Here is a 21109-nt window from a genome sequence, read left to right as displayed (position 1 = left end):
CAAACATCGGGAACGGGGATGTTGACGAAAAGGTCCTCACATTGTGCTTCCCTGTAAACACATTCTGACTGATACTACCAGGACACTGAATGCCTCGTGGAGCAAGATGAATTAAGTTTGGCTGCTTCAGGGTCCAATTTATAACGGGTCATGTGGCACTCCACCTGCAGAAACATCTCATTTCTATTCAGAGCATGCAGAGACTGAGCGGAGGATGAGCAGCCCCTTTAGAGAGAGAGACCCCCCCCCACACACACACCAGGCTCCTCATTGTGGGGGATGTAAAGCAAGGCGGTGACGGCTAATCGACCCTAATGTGGACTTCATATTCCCGCCAACGAGCCGTCCCTCCCTGATTCCCGATGTGATGCTCTACCTGTAATTACGGCCAATCAAATGCCTTCGTCGCCACGCTCGCTGTTCACACCGGGGTCACGGCGGTTAATGGCGGGCTGAGACGTGATAATGGGGCTCTGCTCATGCAGGGCGGCTGAAGTGTCAGCAGACGGCACATTACGTCTTCATTAGATGCAGCGAGGGTCACATCGGTGAGGAAGGGATCAAGTTGACGTTAAAAGACGAGGAAATAATTGAGAGAAGGTAATCCGTCTCTCCTCCGTTCTGCTCGCCTCCATCGAAACGGGAAAGAGAGACAAGATCATGACCACACACACACACACACACACACACACACACACACACACACACACACACACACACACACACACACACACACACACACACACACACACACACACACACACACACACACACACACACACACACACACACACACACGACGTTTCGACCCAGTGTGTTTGCAACGCCTCCATTTATTTGGCAACTTTAACATCACATTTATTTGGAGAAAGTCGTTTACTTTTGTTTTCGTTTTCTCAAAGTAAAGACACGTTCCCGCCGAAAAAGAAAAAAGGGGACTGAAATGCACGAGTAGTCCTCGACTTCACTTTAGTGACCACGCTCATGAAAAACAGGAATTCTCTCGCTAAAAAGGAACGACGGGGACGAGCGAACATTTGCCTCGGCCCCATGCGCCTGATACCGGGGCCGTGTGTCTCCCCGGTATCAGGCGCAGTCGAGGCGGAGGCAGAGACTCGGACAGAGGGCATAAAGAACATCGCCAAACCGAAGCGGGCTCGTTGCTGGGCGATAGCGACGCGGACCGCAGAGGACGTTCTCTCTTTGTCGGCGTGGAGCGGCTCTTCGCCGTTAGTGTTTGTTCCAGGTGGGGGCGGCCATGGGACCTCTGGAGGAGCGCTCCACCACGATCAGCTCGTCGGGGTTGTCGAGCGCTTTGTAATGGACCAGAAGGTCTTGGATGGCCCACTCTTCGATCTAAAAAGGAGAGACATGAAATGGAAGATACATGTGGCGAATATAAACCACACGACAGTCCAGGGTAACGGAGAAACCACCGACACCAAGCGCTTGATGATAATGAGGGTTTTACGTAATGGCAACCAAACCAGAAAGCAATGGGGGGGGGGCAGCTCTGTGCGGGACGTGGTCTTCAATAGATACAAGCCTGCCAGATAGGCTCCCCCCACACACACACACACATTACAGGGTTCTTACACATTTTGACCAATGGATTTCCAGGGCTTTTCCATGACTTTAAACCAAATTTCCAAGACCAAACTGAAATCTCAGTATAAGCATGAAGCATTAAGAAAATATTGTGTATTGAGAGCGTACGCCGGCTTATATTTTGAGCGTCTTTCTTTAAAAAAAACTTCATCATTTCAAACTCGGCATCAATGAACATGTGATTTTAACAAATTTCCATGACTTTTCCAAAACTTATGATTTTATTTTTTTCCATGACTTTTCCAGGCCTGGAAATGACCATTTTGAAAATTCCATGACTTTTCCAGGTTGTCCATGACCGTACGAACCCTGACATTACCTGGATGAGCGCCAGTGGCTTCTCTCGGCTGCGGATCAGCGCCGCTTCCTGCTCCTTCTCCTCCTCCACGATGGAGGCAAAGGTCATCAGGGAGGAGCGGGGAGGGCTACTTACTGCTCCCAGCACCCAGGGCCTGAGGGGAAGAGAGAGAGAGAGAGAGAGAGTGGGTATCAGTGCCTGCTGCTACAAGAGTCTGAGTGGGAGTCGACCGTGACCGATGAGGACAACCACCTGGCTACCACAAACCTCTGATGTGACTGCAGCCATGTTCTCAACATTCACAGGGTCCTTACACCCATTTATAAACGGTAACTTCAGGCCTCTTCCAGTGAGCGTGACGTGTGGAACAAACCAACAGACAAGAGGACATTCCTCTTGCCGCCTTCGAAAACCGTGTTTGTTCAGGTTTCTTCCCTTTTTTCCCTGTGAAAGTTTTTTTTCTCTATTGTTTGGGAGTTTTTTCCTGATCCGATGTGAGCTCCTGGGACAGGGATGTCTATGTGTACAGATTGTAAAGCCCTCTGAGGCACATTTGTAATTTGTGAGAATGGGCTATACAAAATAAACTGAATTGAAATTATATTTGAAACCTTCAAAGTAAAAGAACAGGATATTTTTGTCTTTCAAGCCGCCAGGGGCCACGTAAAATGATGTGGCGGGGCCGGATTCGGCCATGTGTGACACCTGTGGGTTAGATCATCATTTATTTTTAATTTGTCTTGTGTTTTTTTGTTTGTAACTATGCGTTTCATATGTCGCTGCCTGTCTTATCAAGGTCACCCTCGAAAAAATGATTAATTTCATCCTAATGGGATTCACCTGGTTAAATAATAATACAAATACAAATGTTGGCCATTCCCTGTAAAATGTTAAAATATTTGTTGAGACATTCAGTTCAGTTCAAGGACAATATTGCCAAACAGTCAGGTATTATAATCATTACTTCCTCTCTGAATATTCATATTTTTCTTTGCTTTTTCCTTTTGCAGCGGGATCTCGGACATCTATCCAAAATACGACATGTCACATGGACAGCAATCCGATTGATGTGCGCCTAATGACATTTCTAACTTCGTAGCTGAGTCTTGGCGACACGCTGCATAAACAGTTTGTTACGAATGTGGCCAAAAGAATTCCCAGTCCCTCACGATGATGCAAGCTATATGGAAAGTATGTGGCCAAGAGGGACCTCTGGAAATATTCACAAGACATGAGGAGGAGGAGAATAAAAAGAGAGAGTCTGACAGCATCAAAAAGGCATCTCTATTAATTCGGACTTGGGAAATGGAAAAAGAAGGAAGCCAGGAGAATACACGAGGCTGCTGCCGCTTCCTGAGCCTTGAAGCGGTCCGTCTCTCCGCGCTCATCCGAAGCCCAAGAGGAACCTGAAACCTGCTCCGTGTGATCCGTTGTGACGCGAGGGCTGCCCTTATCAACACCGATCAGCGTCAACGGCTTCACCAGTGACTCACAGTTTAAAATCAAGAAGTCTGCTCTGAACATTACCCACGAGTCACACGGCGGAGACACCGAAGAGGAAGCACGATCATTGGTATTTCATGCAAAATATATATATGCGTTTCTGTCTGTGTGTGTGTGTGTGTGTGTGTGTGTGTGTGTGTGTGTGTGTCCTGCTGTCAAGGGGATGTTCCAATGGTCATGGTGACTCGGTGTTTGCGTGCAGGTCAACCCGGCCCTCAGACCAGAGCGGTCACGCCTCTTAACCGGAGCGGTTCCTGTCAGTCAAGTTGTCCGGTCGACACTCACAAACTCTCCTTCCACGAGATTCAGTCTGAGATAAACACTCATCGTTACTTCCCCTTTTTTTTCACAATGTCATGGTGGGTGTCAGATCCGTTTCAAGATCTTTCAGTTTCCCCCATGAAATAAAAGAAATGCTGAGAAAAAAAATTAGGATGGATATAATTCAAGTTTTTTTAAATTGAGGCTTAAATTAGGTGTGGTTGTGCAGTAAGTTAGTATTGGAGTACTGGGAATGACTCTTAATGGGGAATCCTGTATCTTATAACTGCATGTGTGAGAGATGCTGTTTTATGAAACGCCTCAAGACTGCCACCAAGTGGTTAACAGCGGTATATATATATATATATATATATATATATATATTCTGTGTGTGTGGCTCACCTAGGGAGTCGCTCAGGCTCGCTGCTCTCAGCACACTTGAACTTGACCCTCTTGGTTGCAGAGGTGGCGGTGACAGGGGTCACCTGGGCACCTTGCTGGCCCCCCTGGGCTCCCGCTCTGGTCAAGCGGCTCTCCTCCTCCAGCAGCGCTCGAAATGAGCCCGAAGAGGGCGGGGACTGGATCGGTGTCGCCCTGCAGGTTGAATCAAATGACAGAAAGAGCACGTATGACATATGGCTTCATGATGAAAGTAGAGAAAAGATGGCAGCGCTGCATCTCTACAAAGCTGTGGTACTCTTAATGAGGAAGCCTGGCGGAGGTCGTATACAATTAATTTCTAACTTTAAAACCAACTGTTTGCCGACGGTCTCCGAGCTCATCAACAGGAAGTTATTTCCTGGTCACTCACCAGGCCTTCCCACTGCTTTTTGCCGCGGTGACCGTGGGGGTTGGTTTGGATGCAGTGGACTCCGCAGTGAACTCCACACTGGCCTCCTTGTTGGCCATGGCCAACATCTTCCTCTGCTTCTGGGACATTTTGGTGGGAACAGGGGCGAGCTTGATGCTGGCGCTCACACTACAGGCAGGAGAATAAATATGTACAGTTAGCTGAAGCGAATCAGGTTTACTCATGTGGCAAGAGTGATGTCCTTCAGACTGGGCAATGGGACACAGCAAATAATTATAAAGCAACAGTTCTGTACTTTTACAGCAATTAGTCATGAATTGTTTGACATCAAATAGACTCTTAATTATTTGGTTTTATAGAAGGTCTTTGTGCACCTTCCAGGGCTTTTAGGAGTCGCGCCGAGTGTCTGCAGAGAGTTGGCCTCCATATCCATGATGGTCCTCAGATCCAGGACTGGGGGTGGACGTGCAAGACTGCAGGTTGTCAGAATATCAACACAGTCACACATACTACCGAGAACACGTGGCTTTGATTTCAACTCTTAGTTATCGATGAGGGATGAAAGAATTCCCTCTTTTCGGCAAATGTCCTCTTCCTCCTCAGAAGGAAGTGGGAGGACACAAGGTCCCCGTTTTAGTCCGGTTACCTCGTATGAAATCTCAAGCAGGATTTTCTCCTTTATAGTGTTTTATCCACATAGTAGAGTTTAAGGAGGAGATCATTCTTACCAGGGAAGGACCTTGGGGATGGTTTGTGGAGCAGAGTTGGGGGGAACTGAGAGGGACTCCCTCGGGGAGGTGGGGTAGCTGGGTGGGTTCTTTAGCCTCTGACTGGAAGCCTTGTCTTCCTGCAGAGGACAAACAACACTTATATCCCTCATCTGTTTGTAACAAATGGATAATAAAAGTACGACTTTGTGTAGTACTTCTATAATTGTATTAAAAAAAGAATCGTACAAAATAAAATAAATATAATATTTAATAGTATAATATATATATATAAAATAATATAAAATAATTGGAAATTTAAAAAAATAATACAAAAGATAATTGTGTTTAAAAAATAATTCTGTGATTTTTGAAATTTCCCCACTGTGGGACGAATAAAGGAATATCATATCATAATGGACCCAGAGCTAAAACATATCCTCCCCCGCCCCCCAAAAAACCACATCTGTTATTCATGCATTGCTGTGGCAGTCGGACGGTAACCTCGGCTTTGTCGTGGAAGACGGGTGACTGCGTGTCTCGGGGGCTGCCCGCCCCCACGGAGCTGCCCTCGGAGTCGGATGTGAGCAGATCTTGCAGGGACTCTGTCGAGTTCGCCCTGCCCGACTTTAGCGGAGACGGGGAGACCACTGAGAGGACAGAGAGCGCGTTAGTGAAAAGCGGACGCACTGTATGACCCTGACGTGTTCTGAAAGGAGCTGACGGCCATGTGTACCTGCAGCGGGGGGACTCTGAATGAGACGAGAGAGCTTGTGGCCTCCTGAACTGTCAGAGCGGCGCCGTGGTTTCCTTTTCGCCTTCATCTTGGCCTTCTTTAACAGGATTTCTCTGGGGGGGGGGGGGGGGGAGATAATGTGGTACAATCATTAGCGGGTATCCATTTGGGAGTCCATCATTTCTGATGTTTGAAGGAGACTGCAAGGACATGCAGACAGCCTGGTAAGCTGTTCTAGAAACTGGTTCCCCAACTGAATGGACTTTTTACTGGTTTATTTACAGCAGTTAAAAAAATAGAGAACTCTGCACAACCGACACATTGGGAAATAAACACAATGAGATACTGAAGGTTTTTGTTGTGTACCTGCAGCAGTGATCCAGTTCTGCTTCTGGTTTGGAGCTGAACGCTGAGTCCAAATCCTCATACGCACTGAGGTCCGGGGCACCAGGATACGGAGTGATGATCCTCCTCTGCATGGCTGGGATCTGAAATGAACACAAACAACAACAACAAACAATCAGAACCTGACCCTGTACAAAGTGCCCGTAAGAGATGAGAATCAACACCGACTTGGTGCGATCATGAGACATCTGATTGTATATTGGCAGTGACACAGAAAGGAAAGTATTGAGGTACCACAGATTGCTGCATTCAGCTGCACTAAGAAACTAAACGATAGTTCACCCCCTAAATCACCTCTTTTCGTCTTGTGACGACATTTTAATGAAGCAACAACTTTTCGCCAGATGATTTTCGGAGCATAATGATCAAGAAAGCCTTCACTCTGGAAACTGGAGTCAGACCTGTGACGTCCAACACGTCGTTTCACAGAATTGCATTTAAAATCATTATTTTTTTAATCATGAAAACAAATCCAAAAGACAAACAATGAAGTAACGGAAAGGATGATGCCGATGGGAATGTTTCTCGGGGTCGATGCGAGGTGACTCACCATCCTCCTGTAGGCTGCAGAGAGCTCCACGAGCACTTCATCGCTAAGAATATCCAGCGCTCTGAGGGAAACACACAAAAAACAAAAAAGGGTCAAACAGACACAAAAGAAAAAGATGTTTGGCTCTCTCCTGCGGGGGGGGGGAGAGACTTTTCAAGTCCGGTTCTGGTTGTTTCTAGTGATCCTCACTTGGTCTCCAGCAGGGCGGCCATGTTGATCACGATGAACTGGAGACAGGAGAGCTTCAGCTGCTCCGCGTTGTACACGGTGGCGAACTCCAGCAGCTCTGCGCCGTTCTTCAGAGTCACTGAGGGGAGCGATGCGGAGTGGCGTCATTCACCATTCACAGGAAAATCGTTTCATAAGAAGCAATTGTGCCTGAAAATAAGTTTCCCCGATTTCCCATGTGTCAAATAGTGCTGCAGTTTGAGGTCAAGGCCACAACTAAAAAAGGCTGAGTTCTGGGCCTAATGTGATCAAGCATCTCAAGGAACAGAGTACCATAAAGGGTCTGTTATGAGCCCCACTAGAGTCTCTCTGTGGGAGAAACTGCATCAAATTGTAATTTTCATGACATGAATGCAGTATTATTTCAAGATTAAAGGGCAAAGTAAATGACGTGATGTCGGATAGATTAAAAAGACAAATGCTGCATACAGTTCTCCGTGATGACAACTTCGCACATCTCCTTCAGTCGTGTGATGAGCAGCTGGTCGGCCACGACCAAGACGTTGCAGACAAACTCCACATTCAAAGACTCTGTCGTGCAAGAGAGAGCGAGAACAAAGCGTCCTCTTAGTACTATTTTATTTGGTGAAAATCCGGCAACAAATCTTAGGAGGTTGTAATATGTGGGAACAACAACAAAAACAAAAACACAGAAGCTACCTTTGATGGTGTGGGACTCATCCGTGTAAATGTACTCTAGAATGACCTGCAGGATCTCAGAGCTGGTGGGCATCTCCAGTGCAGAGCACGAGGTGGCCTGAGGGGGCAGCAGACAACATGGTCAATATGAGTGCATCCCAGAAATTGAGTTGCAAGCATTGTGAGCGGTGAAACAGCAGTATGAAATAAAAACATGGCATACCTCAATCCAGGGGTTTCCAAGCATACAATTGAAGTATTCTGAAACAAAAGTCAAGTGAATTGTGAATCCCTTTCTGGAGACGGACATCAAAACATAAAGTTGCTTTAACAGACAGGAGGCTGTCATCTCAGTTAGAGCCCAGTTATGTATTTACCAGGTATATTAACGGGGGGGGGGGGGGTTGGATTCAAAAGGACGCGTGCTAATGTATGACAATGGCGTGCAAAATTCAGTATAAAAAGCGTGTTGGTGCGTGTGTTTGGGTCGTTGACGACGGGGTGATCTCACCTAGTCGTGCACAGAGGACACTCTTGTGACATGGAAACTCTTTACCATCTTCAGATTTCAGAGTAACATCACAAAGATAGGAGCTTTACAGAAGGAAAGAGAGAGAGAGAGAGAGAGGGATATCAGAACATCTTTCATATCATCAAATTAATTATTCACCATCTCATCTTTGGCTCCAACTGTTATTCTATACACTCATAAACGCACCATTTCTTCTGGTAGAACTTGGGCTTGTGGCCGGTTTTCTTGTTTATAACATTGATTTTCCCACTTTCATATTTGACTCCATCCAGCCTGTCAAGGAATAGAGAGAGCATGAAAGAGACGTGACACCACATGTGTTTCATGTGTCGGGGTTTAGAGCACAGCCTCACCGTGCAGACAGGCTTCCCAGGCCCAGTTGTTTCGCAACACCCTGGAAGGTCTTCACTGGGTTGGCCCCTCCCTCGTTGGGCCCGACCTTTTCACCTTTGCCTCCTTTCCCCTTCTTGCCAGGCTTGGCGCACTTGCTCTTTGCCTCGTCACCGTCTCCCTGGGCGGCGGGGGGGAGGGAGCGGTACACCTCGAGTGCCGAGCGGCCTCTCAGGCTCAAGTCCTGCAGGCTGCTGATAAGCCTCTCCCGCTGCAAGGCCTGGCCCCACAGAGACAGCGTCAGAGGCGCACTTCTTCAAGGCTAACGCACAGAATTCGTAAATACTCAAGCAATAATAGATATTGAAATCCTGTGTATCTGATGTGAATTACTAGTCTAAAGTTTTAGAACGCTTCAATTTTTCCAGTTTTTATTGAAATCTAAGCAGTGAATAACATGACATGGTACAAAGGTCAGCGGCAAGCTGCCAGAGGCTAAAAAAAAGGTTTAAGTTACCAATAACTGAAAAATAATGTAGATTTGAGAGTTATACAAAAATGCCCTTTTCAGGGAACAAGTAATGATTTAACAACTTGCAGCTGGAAGACGTTTCTGAACAATATTTGATTTCCGTTGCCTCGAGTGTGTTCGGCTGTTTTTTCTGCAAAAGCTGGCTATTTGATGAGTCAACCATGTTTGTTAAACAAAACGATTCCATGATCTATTTTTTCATCCCCAATCGTTAATGTGTTCTATGCTTTAATTTCAGACTACAGAAATTAAACTGTGTACATTTCAATAAAAACTAGAGAAATTGAGGTGTTCTAAAACCGGGTGGTGTACGTCGCTGAGAGTTCAAGTGAATGACCCTTTGGGGGTTGGGGTTACTCTTCCTCACCTGGTTTTGTCCCGTTGAGGCTCCGGAGACTGGCGGCCGGGCCCCGTGCACCAGCAGCTCGCAGGAGTCGGTGTAGATGAAGTGCAGTGCGTATTCCAGCATGTCCGGCGTGATCTTCTCCAAAATGATTAAATCGCAGCCCACGGCATCCTCGCTCTTCCTCACGTCCCCGTCAGGCTCCTCCTCGTCCAGGTCGCGCTCCGAGACGAACAGCTTCCGGAAGAACTCGGACCTCATGGACAGGATGTACTTGTGGGCGGGGAAGGTGCGGTCGCCGGCCTGCAGGGTCACGTCGTGGATGCCGTCCGTCTCGTCGGCCTCGTCCAGGAGGCTCCGAAAGTGTTGGGAGAAGGAGGACGGAGAGACGCTGGGGATCTCGTACAAGCTGGAACAAAAGACGGGGCGGACGGCATTGCAGCAGGTCACTCGAATGATTAAAGCAGATTCAGAACACGTACACCGAGGACACAAACAAAAATAGTATAACTCAAGAAGCTTTCATGCTGCAACACCGCCTCCAGTATAGCGGCACAATTTACCAGCAAAGAAGAGATCTAAAAATAAAGACAATTAGACCCAGCTAGAAAAGAGTAATAGTCCACTATTGTATGCAATAGACAACTGGCTAAATGTGCCAAGATAACATTCTGTGGCAAGTCATTATAGAGTCCCTGGGGAGATGCTGCTTTTAAAGCCCGTCCTTTGTTGCTGCTTTTAAAGTTGCTTCCCATCACCAGTTTAATGCTGATGAATCATAAAATAGAAGTATGCTTATGCCTCTCAATGCCCTTTACTCATTCACTATCCAGCACCAAATAACCAACCACACAGATGTAAGCCCCGTCTCAAGCGAAGCATTATCTAAGCTTCGAGGGGGACACCCTACCTCGCTTTGGGGTCGGACTGAAGCGCTCCAAAGTTTCGGCCTTTGGAGTCCATGGTGATGCTGACGGCTCTGTGGACGTACGGGAGTTTCTCCAGACGGATCCGCTCATACATGGTCCCAGTGTCTGAATGGCCACACACCTCCACATTGCCCTCTGAGATCACAAGAAGCACGTCAATTAGACTTATTTCTTAAAAACCCTTCTTCGACAATGTCTTCATTCAGCAGTCGAAGGTTAAGTCAAAGCAAGTCCAATGAAAACTATTTAAATAGTTTGAGACGAATGCAAAACGCAGGCCAACTTTTTGATTCAATAACCATATTCCTCACCTTTCTTCTCCTCGTACTTCCGATACTCTCCGGCCCACTCGCCGTTGAAGCCCTCCCCCTCCGGAGTCACAAACATCATGCCGTTCTTGCCGAGAGCGATGTCCGACATGAACACCTGACGCCCGTACGCCCACCGGCACTGTCTCACGGAGCTGCCGGAGGACCGCCAGCAAAACACCTGAAGGAAGGAGAAAACATAAGGAGAGTTACACGGACGAGTCTGAGTCACCGGTTTTTATCCATAGGACCCCATATAGACGAGCCGGCTTCGATATCGTGTAACTGTCTACAATGCTCCAAATAGTTGTGTAACAACAGGGGAAGTAAAAATAGCAGTGTTCTACGTTCTGCTTCAGTTCCTAAATGTTAGAACAGCAAGATAAGTGAGATTTAAGTAAAGTTGTATTGTCTCATGAAAGATTTAGGCCGATGTATTAAGTAATGCTTCTCTGTGACAGGGTCGTCAAACGGGAGGATTTGCCGCTTTGAGCCCCCGGCTCCGCTAGTCCATGTCGATGTGTTCTTGGGCAAGACACTTAACCCCAAATTGCTCCAGCAGGCTGTTCCGGCAGTGTATAGAATAAATTATTAAATAGTCCTGATGGGCAGCTGGCATCGTGTTAAAGCACTTTGAGTGGTTGGAAGTACAAGTACCGTCCAATCCCCTCATGTGCCTAAATAAGAGTGAAAAGCAATGAATGTGACACTTCCTAAATGCACGCACCCTCCCAGCTTCATCCAAGGCCAAGATGGCCAACTTTTCCCCTCCTCCCTCATTCAGGATCTGTGGGATCACGCGGTGGTCCAGACTCCCCCCGCTGACCAGAACCTTCTTGATGTTCAGCTGCCTGAAGAAATAATTAGGAAAGCAAAGAACACATTCAGATATGAAAGATAATATACTTTATTAATCCATCCGTCCATCTGTGGATGAAATGGATCCAACGGATTCCAGTTAGAGGATGATTAGAACACCGGAGGTCTCTGGTGCACATATCAATCAGATCTATGAAGCACAGGATAATGAAGAGAGTACGACCTTTGCGTCTTTACAGACATTACATCTTCACATTTGTCTTAAGTTTGTAATGAACGCCGGACGATGCTGGACATTAGAGAGATCTGCTCAGAATCCATGGAGTACGTGTGTTTTACCATTTAGAGGGTGGCGGACGAGGCCATCTTCAGATTATGGATCAGTTTATTGCTCCGATTACATTTGGAAAATACTGCTACACATGTCAAAAATAATGATAAATTGAGGCCATGCTGCTGTTGTGTAATTGTCACAAGTCTTTTAATGAAATGCGATGCGAATGGCCAATTGAGTGTCTATTATTTTTGCAGTGTAACTTCTGCGACCCTGTTCACTTCACCTTGAAGCCATTTTCTTGCACTGGTAGTCAGCCAACAAGTAGACGTCGCCCTTCTCCGTCACGACCACCGTCGCTCCATCACTAGCTGCCGCCATCGCGATGGTGACGTCCTTGTGATGCAGAGCAGACACCTGCCGGGGGGCCGTCACGCACTTCTCTCCGTTAGGATCCAGCAGGTAACCTGGAGAACACACAGTAGAGTCCATCAACATGTCTACTTGTCCATATATAGCGTGTGAGTTTGTTTTAATATGTGCTTTTACTTATGAAATACAAACAGAAAGATTCTCATAATGAACTTTTGCTGTTATCCACCTCTGACATGATTGGAGGGACTTTTCTCCTCACCAAACCTCCTACAGAAGTAAATAAGCATTTGTATCATTCAAACCACAGCGTTAGTCATGCTTGCATGACAAAAATACTTCTCCAGCTTTCCTTTTTTACTGTGGCATATTTACACTTTAGTGTAACAAAGGCTGTGGGACTTTTATCTGCTTAGAACTACCATTACAACCGTTTAGTTTTAGTATCCGAGAAGCGGCGCCATTTTCTCTCGAGACTCACCCAGCTGGCCTCCGTTGAGACCCATTGTGTAGACAGCCTCCCTGGTCCACAGCACGGTGTGGAACCTTCCTGCTGCAACTCCAACCACTGTCCTGCCTCTCAGCGTCTTGGAGAACACCTGCATGCACATCAACATCGTGACATTGAAACAACAGCATACAGGAATTAAGAGATAACGATAATCATCATTGTGCTAGTTGTAGAAAATACTAAATCAGTCTCTAAAAGAAACTTGCAAACATAAAACAGAGAGCAGATTGAAGAACCGGGCGAGGGGGGGGGGGTTCTTCAATCTGCAAATCTGTCATGTATTTCGTGCACCAAAACAAAAACAACTAGAACGGGCACTCGGTAGAGCGCATACCTTCGCATATCACAAGATTGGGCATTGAATTATGAACATTTTGGCATTAGTTGCATGCCAATTGGATAAAAATTGACCGCTCTATGGTAAAAAGAAGATTTTGACCTTTTCATGACCTTGACCTTTGACCCGATCGATCCCAAAATCTAATCAAATGGTCCCCGGATAATAACCAATAATCCCACCAAATTTCATGCGATTCAAGAAGATTTTGACCCTTTCATGACCTTGACCTTTGACCCGATCAATCCCAAAATCTAATCAAATGGTCCCCGGATAATAACCAATCATCCAACAAAATTTCATGCGATTCGGTTTAATATTTTTTGAGTTATGCGAGTAACAAATAAATAAATAAATACCCGCCGATCAAAACATAACCTTCCGCATTTTCAATGCAAAGGTAATTATTAATCAAATTTGGCCCATAATAACACGCTCGTTACACTCCTCCTTTCCATCTTGCTCCCTCTCCACCCTGCCGACCTCTTACCTGTTTAGGGACGTGGGCGGCGGCAGGAGGAGGAGCCAGACCGAGCTGGTGGAAGGTGTTGAGGCCAAACGTGTAAACGTAGCCCTCTTCAGTCAGCACCACCGTGTGGTCTTTGGCTGCCGCCACCTGGGAGCAGTGGTGGGACGTCAGGCCCTCCACCATCCGAGGAACCTGCGGAGACGAGTGCGAAGGAGAAGCACAGGACTCAAAGTTAATCTCAGCCACAGACCTCTAAACCATGGAGACAACAAGAACCCTATCTGTCCTGAAACAGTCTTTGTTTACAGTACGGGACTGTGGTAGATTAGGAGCTGGACTGCATGATGAGCTGAAACCAATTGACATTTTTTTAAAGTCTTTTAAAGCCATGACGCATTAGCAAACAGCCTAAAGTTAATATTCCTTAAACAGAAAGTCCCTCAACAAATCATGGTATTATTTCAGTATTGTATTCCCTGCTTAAAAACATTACATACAAAAATAAATGTATGGTAAATGAGCTTAAAGTGCTGATCATGTGTTTGTCGATGTTAGTTCTATATTATAATTCATATCGAGTTATTTGCAGAATTTTCTAAATATATGGCGAGGGTTAGCACACTTTATTAATGCCCTATAACAAGCTTCACCAGATAAGTCTGTTCATCTCCATGGCCGAGTCGTCCTCCCAGTCCATGCCCACAGGTGAACACCTGGCCTTTCTGGGACAGGAACACAGAGTGGAACTTGCACAGCACCACCTGAAGGGAGAAGGAGTCAAACATGTGTCAGTTTTGGCCAGTATTTGTCAACATATTCTAATCCCGAGAAGAAAAGAAAAACAGATTCTGAAGTGTTTGCTGATAAAAGGATGGGTCTTTTGTGACCTCAGCAGAGGAGCATCTCTTTCCATGACCCTCAGCCAAGCCCTCTTGTAGTGACAGGTAAAACACCATGCCAATAAAGGCCGGGGCAAGTGGAAAAACAAACATCATTACTAATACATTGCTACCCTCAAGCTGTCAATAGGGCACAGGGATGTTTCCCAAAGTATCGCATTAATGTGGACATTGGCACACGTGCACACGCACACCAGTGTAGTTCATTTAATTAAAAACATGTCATTGTGGAATTAATATTTAACCTCTGGCACCTGTCGGGTCGGGCTGGGGAGACAAAGACTAAATGCAGTGGCATTGGGTCACTGTGTGGTCATGAAATCAGATCTATCCATCCCCCACGAGGCTTTATGAAATTACTCTGCATGACGAGTCCTATATGTCCGAAAGAAAGAAATCCCGTAAAACATGGGGTTTCGTCTGTTAATACCAAAAATAAAAAAGGGATGTGAAGCCCAGATGAATGATTTATCAAATTCACACTCACCATTCAAACACAAAGTCTTAAGAATGGATTACAATGACAACACGTCTCTACTATAACGAGCATCTGGTGTGTACACTACACACACCACTGGGGGTGGTTGCACTGGTGCCAGCAGCTATATTAATCACACTGAGAGAATCCACATGACAAATGCATGAAGTTGTAGTCGGGCTGGCACAGTGTGGCAGCGTGGCTTAACTATGCACACAAGCCACCGATGAATGCCAATTAGCCGACACACAAACTCTGCCCTCTATTTGACTCAACCTGCATTACTGATGCTGGGACCACTAACTTCATTGATTTATCAAACATAAAATGTAACACTCAAGCGAGGTTTCGCCAAAAGAAAGTATGGAGTAGTACTTTTTAAGGTTGTGTAATATCAGACTCTGGGGAGGGGGTGATTTGCTGGTTTACCCAGGTGGTGAGCCGTATCTGGAGTACCCATGTGCATTGCCATTTTTTATCTTTTTATTTAACACATGTTGGCGCAGAGTTGAAGCAAGAGGCCATTACTGGTGCGATCCATGTGCCTGGGGTTTTTAGAGTAGTGAAGCGCCCACGTTGTCGGAAAACACTTTCTTTACTCCGTGGAGAGCCGGCACAACAACAGCGTGTCGTTAGCCTACCTGCTTGACGTAAACCCCGGTCCTGGCAAACACATCCACGAGCTCAGGGTGCTGTCGGCTCTCCTGATTACCATGCCCGAGACTGAAATTAGTATTGTTTCCCCATGTGTATACTTCAGTCGGGTCTGTAATGAGGGAGAAATACAAAATTACACGCACAACCACAGCACAGCCTGCACATGAAGCTTGATTTCACCACTGGTCTTTTCTGCAATTAAAAATGACAAGGCCCATTTGTATGCAACCTTTCAACAAGGCACAACAAAGTGCTTTATATAAGACATAAAAGCCATTAGGAGAATAAATAAACTGCTGTGTAAAGGACATATAAAAATAGAATTTAAAAAGGTGAAATGTAATAGAAGTTTAAAAAAACAAGCCGAGATACACAACAGATCAAACAGATAGAATGAGAGAACAAATCATTACGGCAAGAAACACGTGATGTAGCACAGGGAGAGTTAAATCCCAAGCATGTACGAGTGTGAAACACATCATTAAACAGAATGAGTCACCGTGATGATAAACATCCTGGCGAGACAAAAACAAAACCGGATCCAATGTTTCACCACCAATGTCATGCCGGACAACGCCAACAATATATCTCGATATCCCGACTGAATATAAGCGCTTCGGTCAGCAGTTTTTATTACCGGTGTTTTTGAACACGACATGTGTTGGTCTATCCTTCATTGTGAGGTCCAGGACAGAGAGACCCTCCTTGTCCTGCGTGGAGAGAAGTCCTCCATGCTGAAACAATGACAAGAGCCACAAAGCAGTCACTGTTAATACAACATCTTTTGTGCTTTCCACATTATTGCAGTATTTGACTAATCTGGTAAATGGGAAGCTTTGAATAGCTCGACATCCTTTTTTTTTGTTTTTTGTTAAAGCCATACCTTCACCAGCGATATGAGACAGTGGATATGTCCGTAGAAAGCGCTGCGATGGACAGCGGTCCAGCCGGACTCCTTATCCTTCCCCATCAGGTTGGCATTCTTGCTCTCCAGCAGCCACTCCAGTAGAGACTTCTTTCCCAGCGAGGACACCAGGTGCAGGGCCGTGCGGCCAAAGGCATCCCTCAAGGTGGTTGCATTGTGGCAGTGCGAGGTCAAGAACGCCCGCAGTCGCCCCTCGGAGCCGCCCGTCAACGCCGCCACCACCTCGGCCGCATGCTGCTGCGAGCGGCACTTTGGGGTGCAGTCCGGCAGCGATGGAGTCATCCTGACCTCCTCCGAATCTTCACAGTGAACCCTCCTTCCTTTCGTATCTCAAAGTCCCACACTCACCGCAATCGCAAATAAAAACAAAACTATGCAATGTAACAAATCCAAAACACATTCAAGAACAAAAAGTGCATTAGCAACAAACAAAAAAGCGGGTCAACAAAAAGGTTGAGATGGTTTGAAGTGCTAGAAATGTGCCTGTGTTGAGGTTCCACTGCACCCTAGCTACCACAGAGCCTTCTGGAGACTTGTTTCAGTCCACCATCTCAACCAAGAGATTAACACAAACTAAGGTGCTTGTAATATACAACAGCATCAATAAATCAATAAATACAAAACCCCTTGGGTGTTTTATACAAAATTGTGCATTTCAGTGTTAGCAAAAATAGTTTGTTTCCCCTAAATACTCTTAATAATTTACAAAAGGCAGATATTTCAACCCTCCGACCTCCTCGTCCAGAAGTCCAATCGCCAAACCTGAGGGGAAAGGCCCCCTTTCCCCCCAAAAGTCTCACTTTCCCCGTTCAAAACGCCATAATTGTAGAGTGATCCTGAGGAGGGAAAATGTGAGAAAACAGTGGTGAAAACTAGAATGGGCACGCGGTAGAGTGCATACCTTCGCATATCACAAGATTGGGCATTGAATTATGAACATTTTGGCATTAGTTGCATGCCAATTGGACAAAAATGTATCGTGCTATGGTAAAAAAAAGAGTTTGACCTTTCCATGACCTTGACCTTTGACCCGATTGATCCCAAAATCTAATCAAATGGTCCCCGGATAATAACCAATCATCCCACCAAATTTCATGCGATTCAAGAAAATGTTGACCTGTTCATGACCTTTGACATTGACCTTTGACCCGATCGATCCCAAAATCTAATCAACTGGTCCCCGGATAATAAACAATCATCCCACCAAATTTCATGAGTCATGAAAATTTTTGACCTGTTAATGACCTTTGACCTTTGACCCAATCGATCCCAAAATCTAATGAACTGGTCCCCGGATAATAAACAATCATCCCACCAAATTTCATGCGATTCAAGAAAATGTTGACCTGTTCATGACCTTTGACCTTGACCTTTGACCCGATCGATCCCAAAATCTAATCAACTGGTCCCCGGATAATAAACAATCATCCCACCAAATTTCATGCGATTCGGTTAAATACTTTTTGAGTTCTGCGAAAGATTTTGACCTGTTAATGACCTTTGACCTTTGACCCGATCGATCCCAAAATCTAATCAACTGGTCCCCGGATAATAAACAATCATCCCACCAAATTTCATGCGATTCGGTTGAATACTTTTTGAGTTTTGCGAATAACACGCATACAAATAAATAAATAAATACACGGCGATCAAAACATAACCTTCCGGCATTTTCAATGCGAAGGTAACAACAAGGATCTGCATTCACACTTTGTGGACACGATGCAGGTACAGCTGTTAGGATGCATGAGACGAGATCCGAAAGGGCAAAGGTCAGAGCAGATCAGCCGAGTAGACATGTTCGCCCACAGCGGTGCCAACAACGCTGTGCAAATAAGATTACGGCGAATATAAACGTTGCATGTGGTCATGTTTACGCGAAGATAGAGCACCAACGTTACCAATGTGTGTGTAAACACACATCTTTTCCGACTATATCTGGATTACAACACAGATTAGCACTTCAGTGGCACTTAAATAGCTCTTATTCTGGTACTTTTGTAGTTCGACTATGTTGAGGAAATGTTACTTCCTGTATTCTTGTTGTTCTTAGTTTGTACTCTAGGTTGAAATGCACTTATTGTAAATCGCTTTGGATAAAAGAGTCTGCTAAATGACATGTAATGTAATGTGTGTGTGCGTAGTAGTGTGTGTGTGTGTGTGTGTGTGGGGGGTCTCATTGTTGACTACACAGCGATATTATGTGACAAGCTGAGTTAGCTGAATGCCATCAGTCCATGTTTCTGCGTCATGTAACCGGGTCATTGCCAGGCAGAATAAAATAAACCGCATACACTTCGCACCTGTGCCAGCTAACTCCTTCACCAGACTATCAGCTCGTCGTGCTCAAGCTGGATAACGTCACACGTAAAGTCACGTCATAATTTGCTACACATTTTACAAATGTGACGGCTTACAAGACGCCTGCTGTGAGCAAACGTAACGACCACCGGACAGTTCGTCAGCTGTGTTGTTAGCTAGCGGCTAAGCTAACTAGCTAATTGACACATCACGGAAAGCTAGTTAGCGTTAGCGAGCCGTTATGGACACTATCGTCGTTGCATGTCTTACCTTCCGTTAGATAAAGGAACAAGAAGACATGGAGGAAGTTGCTTCAACGACGTCCATCCGCTGTGTCATACTACGAACAGGAGACGCTCGGCTATTTTTTCGCGAGTGGTAAATTTGACAGGACGCCTGAAACACAGCAGGTGAGTTTAGAAAAAAAAGCCACTGTCGAGGCTTCTGATTGGCCAGCGCGTGTACATGCCAGCATGCTATTGGCTGGTTTGGGGGGTTCATTCGTCAGACGGCGCTGTTGCTGTCTCTATGATGTCATAGGCAATTTTATTCCGTTTTTTTAATTTATTTGAAGATTGACATTATGAACATTATTATAACGTTAAGAAAAATATTACAAAACAACATGAAAATATAACTTTTAAAAATTATAACAACATACTAGTTGTGAATTCATCTTATATGATACAAGGAGATAACACAACATTTAAGATTACAATTAATTCACAAAGGGTTAATGCCATTTACTATATTTAATGGACAGGCATTTAAATGGTCATTATTCCACTTATAATGCAATTAGGAGCACAAAAAGCAGATGAAGGGACTCAATTAACCCAATTATGATAAATGATGGTAATTGTGATGGTAAAAAAAACTGTCTTCAAGAGAATTTTTATTTTTATTTTTTTATAATGGTTTATTTAATAAGGGACAGTGCACATTGATAAAAACTTTGCAGTAAATGTGCCAGAGTTAGCCAAGAGGCTATTTTTCATCTGTAGTCCCAATGTTGAATAAAGATCATTTTTTCTTTTGGGCATGTTATAACTACAGTTGTGTGGGCATGAAAGGTAGATGTATGAAAAGATTGTAGATCCTCCTCGAGAACATCATGTCACCATGGTTTCATCATCAACAGATAGACTACAGGTGGATATCACTTTCAGCCTCATTTCAGGTTTCATGGAATTACTCCGATGATTGTCCCAGTGACTGGGGCTAAGCATAGGACAGGCTCAAAGGAGGGCAAAGCTAAGGTTACCCTGGGGTTTGCACCGGGTTTTCCACATATTGATGAGCACGCCCTCCATCACTCGCCATGCATGACCACATCCACAGCTTCGCTTCTCAGTGCAATCCTGCCCAGTCCAGCAGACTGACGATGACAAGGCCGCCACCCAAATTCATGTCCCAAAAGAGGAGGTGGAAAAACAGACCATTTCAAGAGAGAACATAATATGGCAATCGCATTGTTTTCTGAAATAATGGAAGGTTATTGAACCCTTAATGTTATAAAATGTTGCACTTTTTTCCATTACTGTTTGGTTGAGGAATTATTTGCAGCTGCTGAAAAAACATTTTTGTATTACGGATTGAGAAATAAAATTGAAATGGCATTCCTCACATTGGTAACATCCAGGAGTTACTTTCCTTCGCTCTTATTATAAGCTTGTTGTCGATTAGGTTCTGCATTATGCATGTATTACTTTACTGGGTGTATGATTTAGATACCCATAACATCCACAAGAATCCTAAAAAGGGATTGGGGCTTATCTTAATAAGTATAATACATGATGGACTCAGTGATGTGACATTATTATCAGGGGATCAAAATGATTCATGTGTTTATTTTAGCCTTTTCAATTCAATATGTGTGTTTCAGCCTCCCGCTGAACTGAATTGCCCTAGAAATCAAATCTTACGTGTGGCCTAATAGATCAAACTATAGTTTCCCCTGAGGAATCACAGTCTTTCATCCCCCTACATGTGGAAAGGCTGGTGAAGACGTCTTATTCGAAGAAATACCATCTGAAAATAGGCTTTGTTGTTGGTAATGATTCATATGAAATCGCCAAAATTATTAATGTCTGATCAGAATACACATGTATATATACATGTGTTTTCTGATATATTATATATATACAGGACTGTCTCAGAAAATTAGAATATTGTGATAAAGTTCTTTATTTTCTGTAATGCAATTAAAAAAACAAAAATGTCATGCATTCTGGATTCATTACAAATCAACTGAAATATTGCAAGCCTTTTATTCTTTTAATATTGCTCATTATGGCTTACAGCTTAAGAAAACTCTAAAATCCTATCTCATAAAATTTTTATATTT

General features: G+C 44.8%; 1 protein-coding gene across 1 annotated transcript; it reads right to left on the bottom strand.

Annotated features, from left to right (window-relative positions):
* Positions 1-813: 813 nt before the first annotated feature.
* On the bottom strand, positions 814-19128 carry ibtk (inhibitor of Bruton agammaglobulinemia tyrosine kinase). Its single transcript, XM_056443636.1, has 29 exons — positions 19033-19128; positions 16420-17297; positions 16174-16270; positions 15521-15645; positions 14153-14263; positions 13524-13694; positions 12667-12784; positions 12100-12280; positions 11448-11571; positions 10724-10901; positions 10394-10547; positions 9508-9892; positions 8632-8888; positions 8465-8551; positions 8258-8340; positions 7970-8007; positions 7768-7864; positions 7537-7638; positions 7069-7186; positions 6880-6940; positions 6291-6412; positions 5925-6037; positions 5693-5838; positions 5210-5328; positions 4856-4954; positions 4482-4649; positions 4073-4264; positions 1928-2060; positions 814-1356 (listed from the first exon to the last, which is right to left on the bottom strand). The coding sequence occupies exons 2-29, from the start codon at positions 16741-16743 to the stop codon at positions 1231-1233; spliced, it is 4029 nt and encodes a 1342-aa protein (XP_056299611.1). The 5' UTR covers positions 16744-17297; positions 19033-19128; the 3' UTR covers positions 814-1230.
* Positions 19129-21109: the final 1981 nt, after the last annotated feature.

Source organism: Pseudoliparis swirei, chromosome 22, assembly GCF_029220125.1.
Source record: "Pseudoliparis swirei isolate HS2019 ecotype Mariana Trench chromosome 22, NWPU_hadal_v1, whole genome shotgun sequence".
NCBI classification, from domain to species: Eukaryota; Metazoa; Chordata; class Actinopteri; order Perciformes; family Liparidae; genus Pseudoliparis; species Pseudoliparis swirei.
The sequence above is the reverse complement of the archived record's forward strand: the minus strand, read 5'-3'. Positions and strand labels throughout refer to the sequence as shown.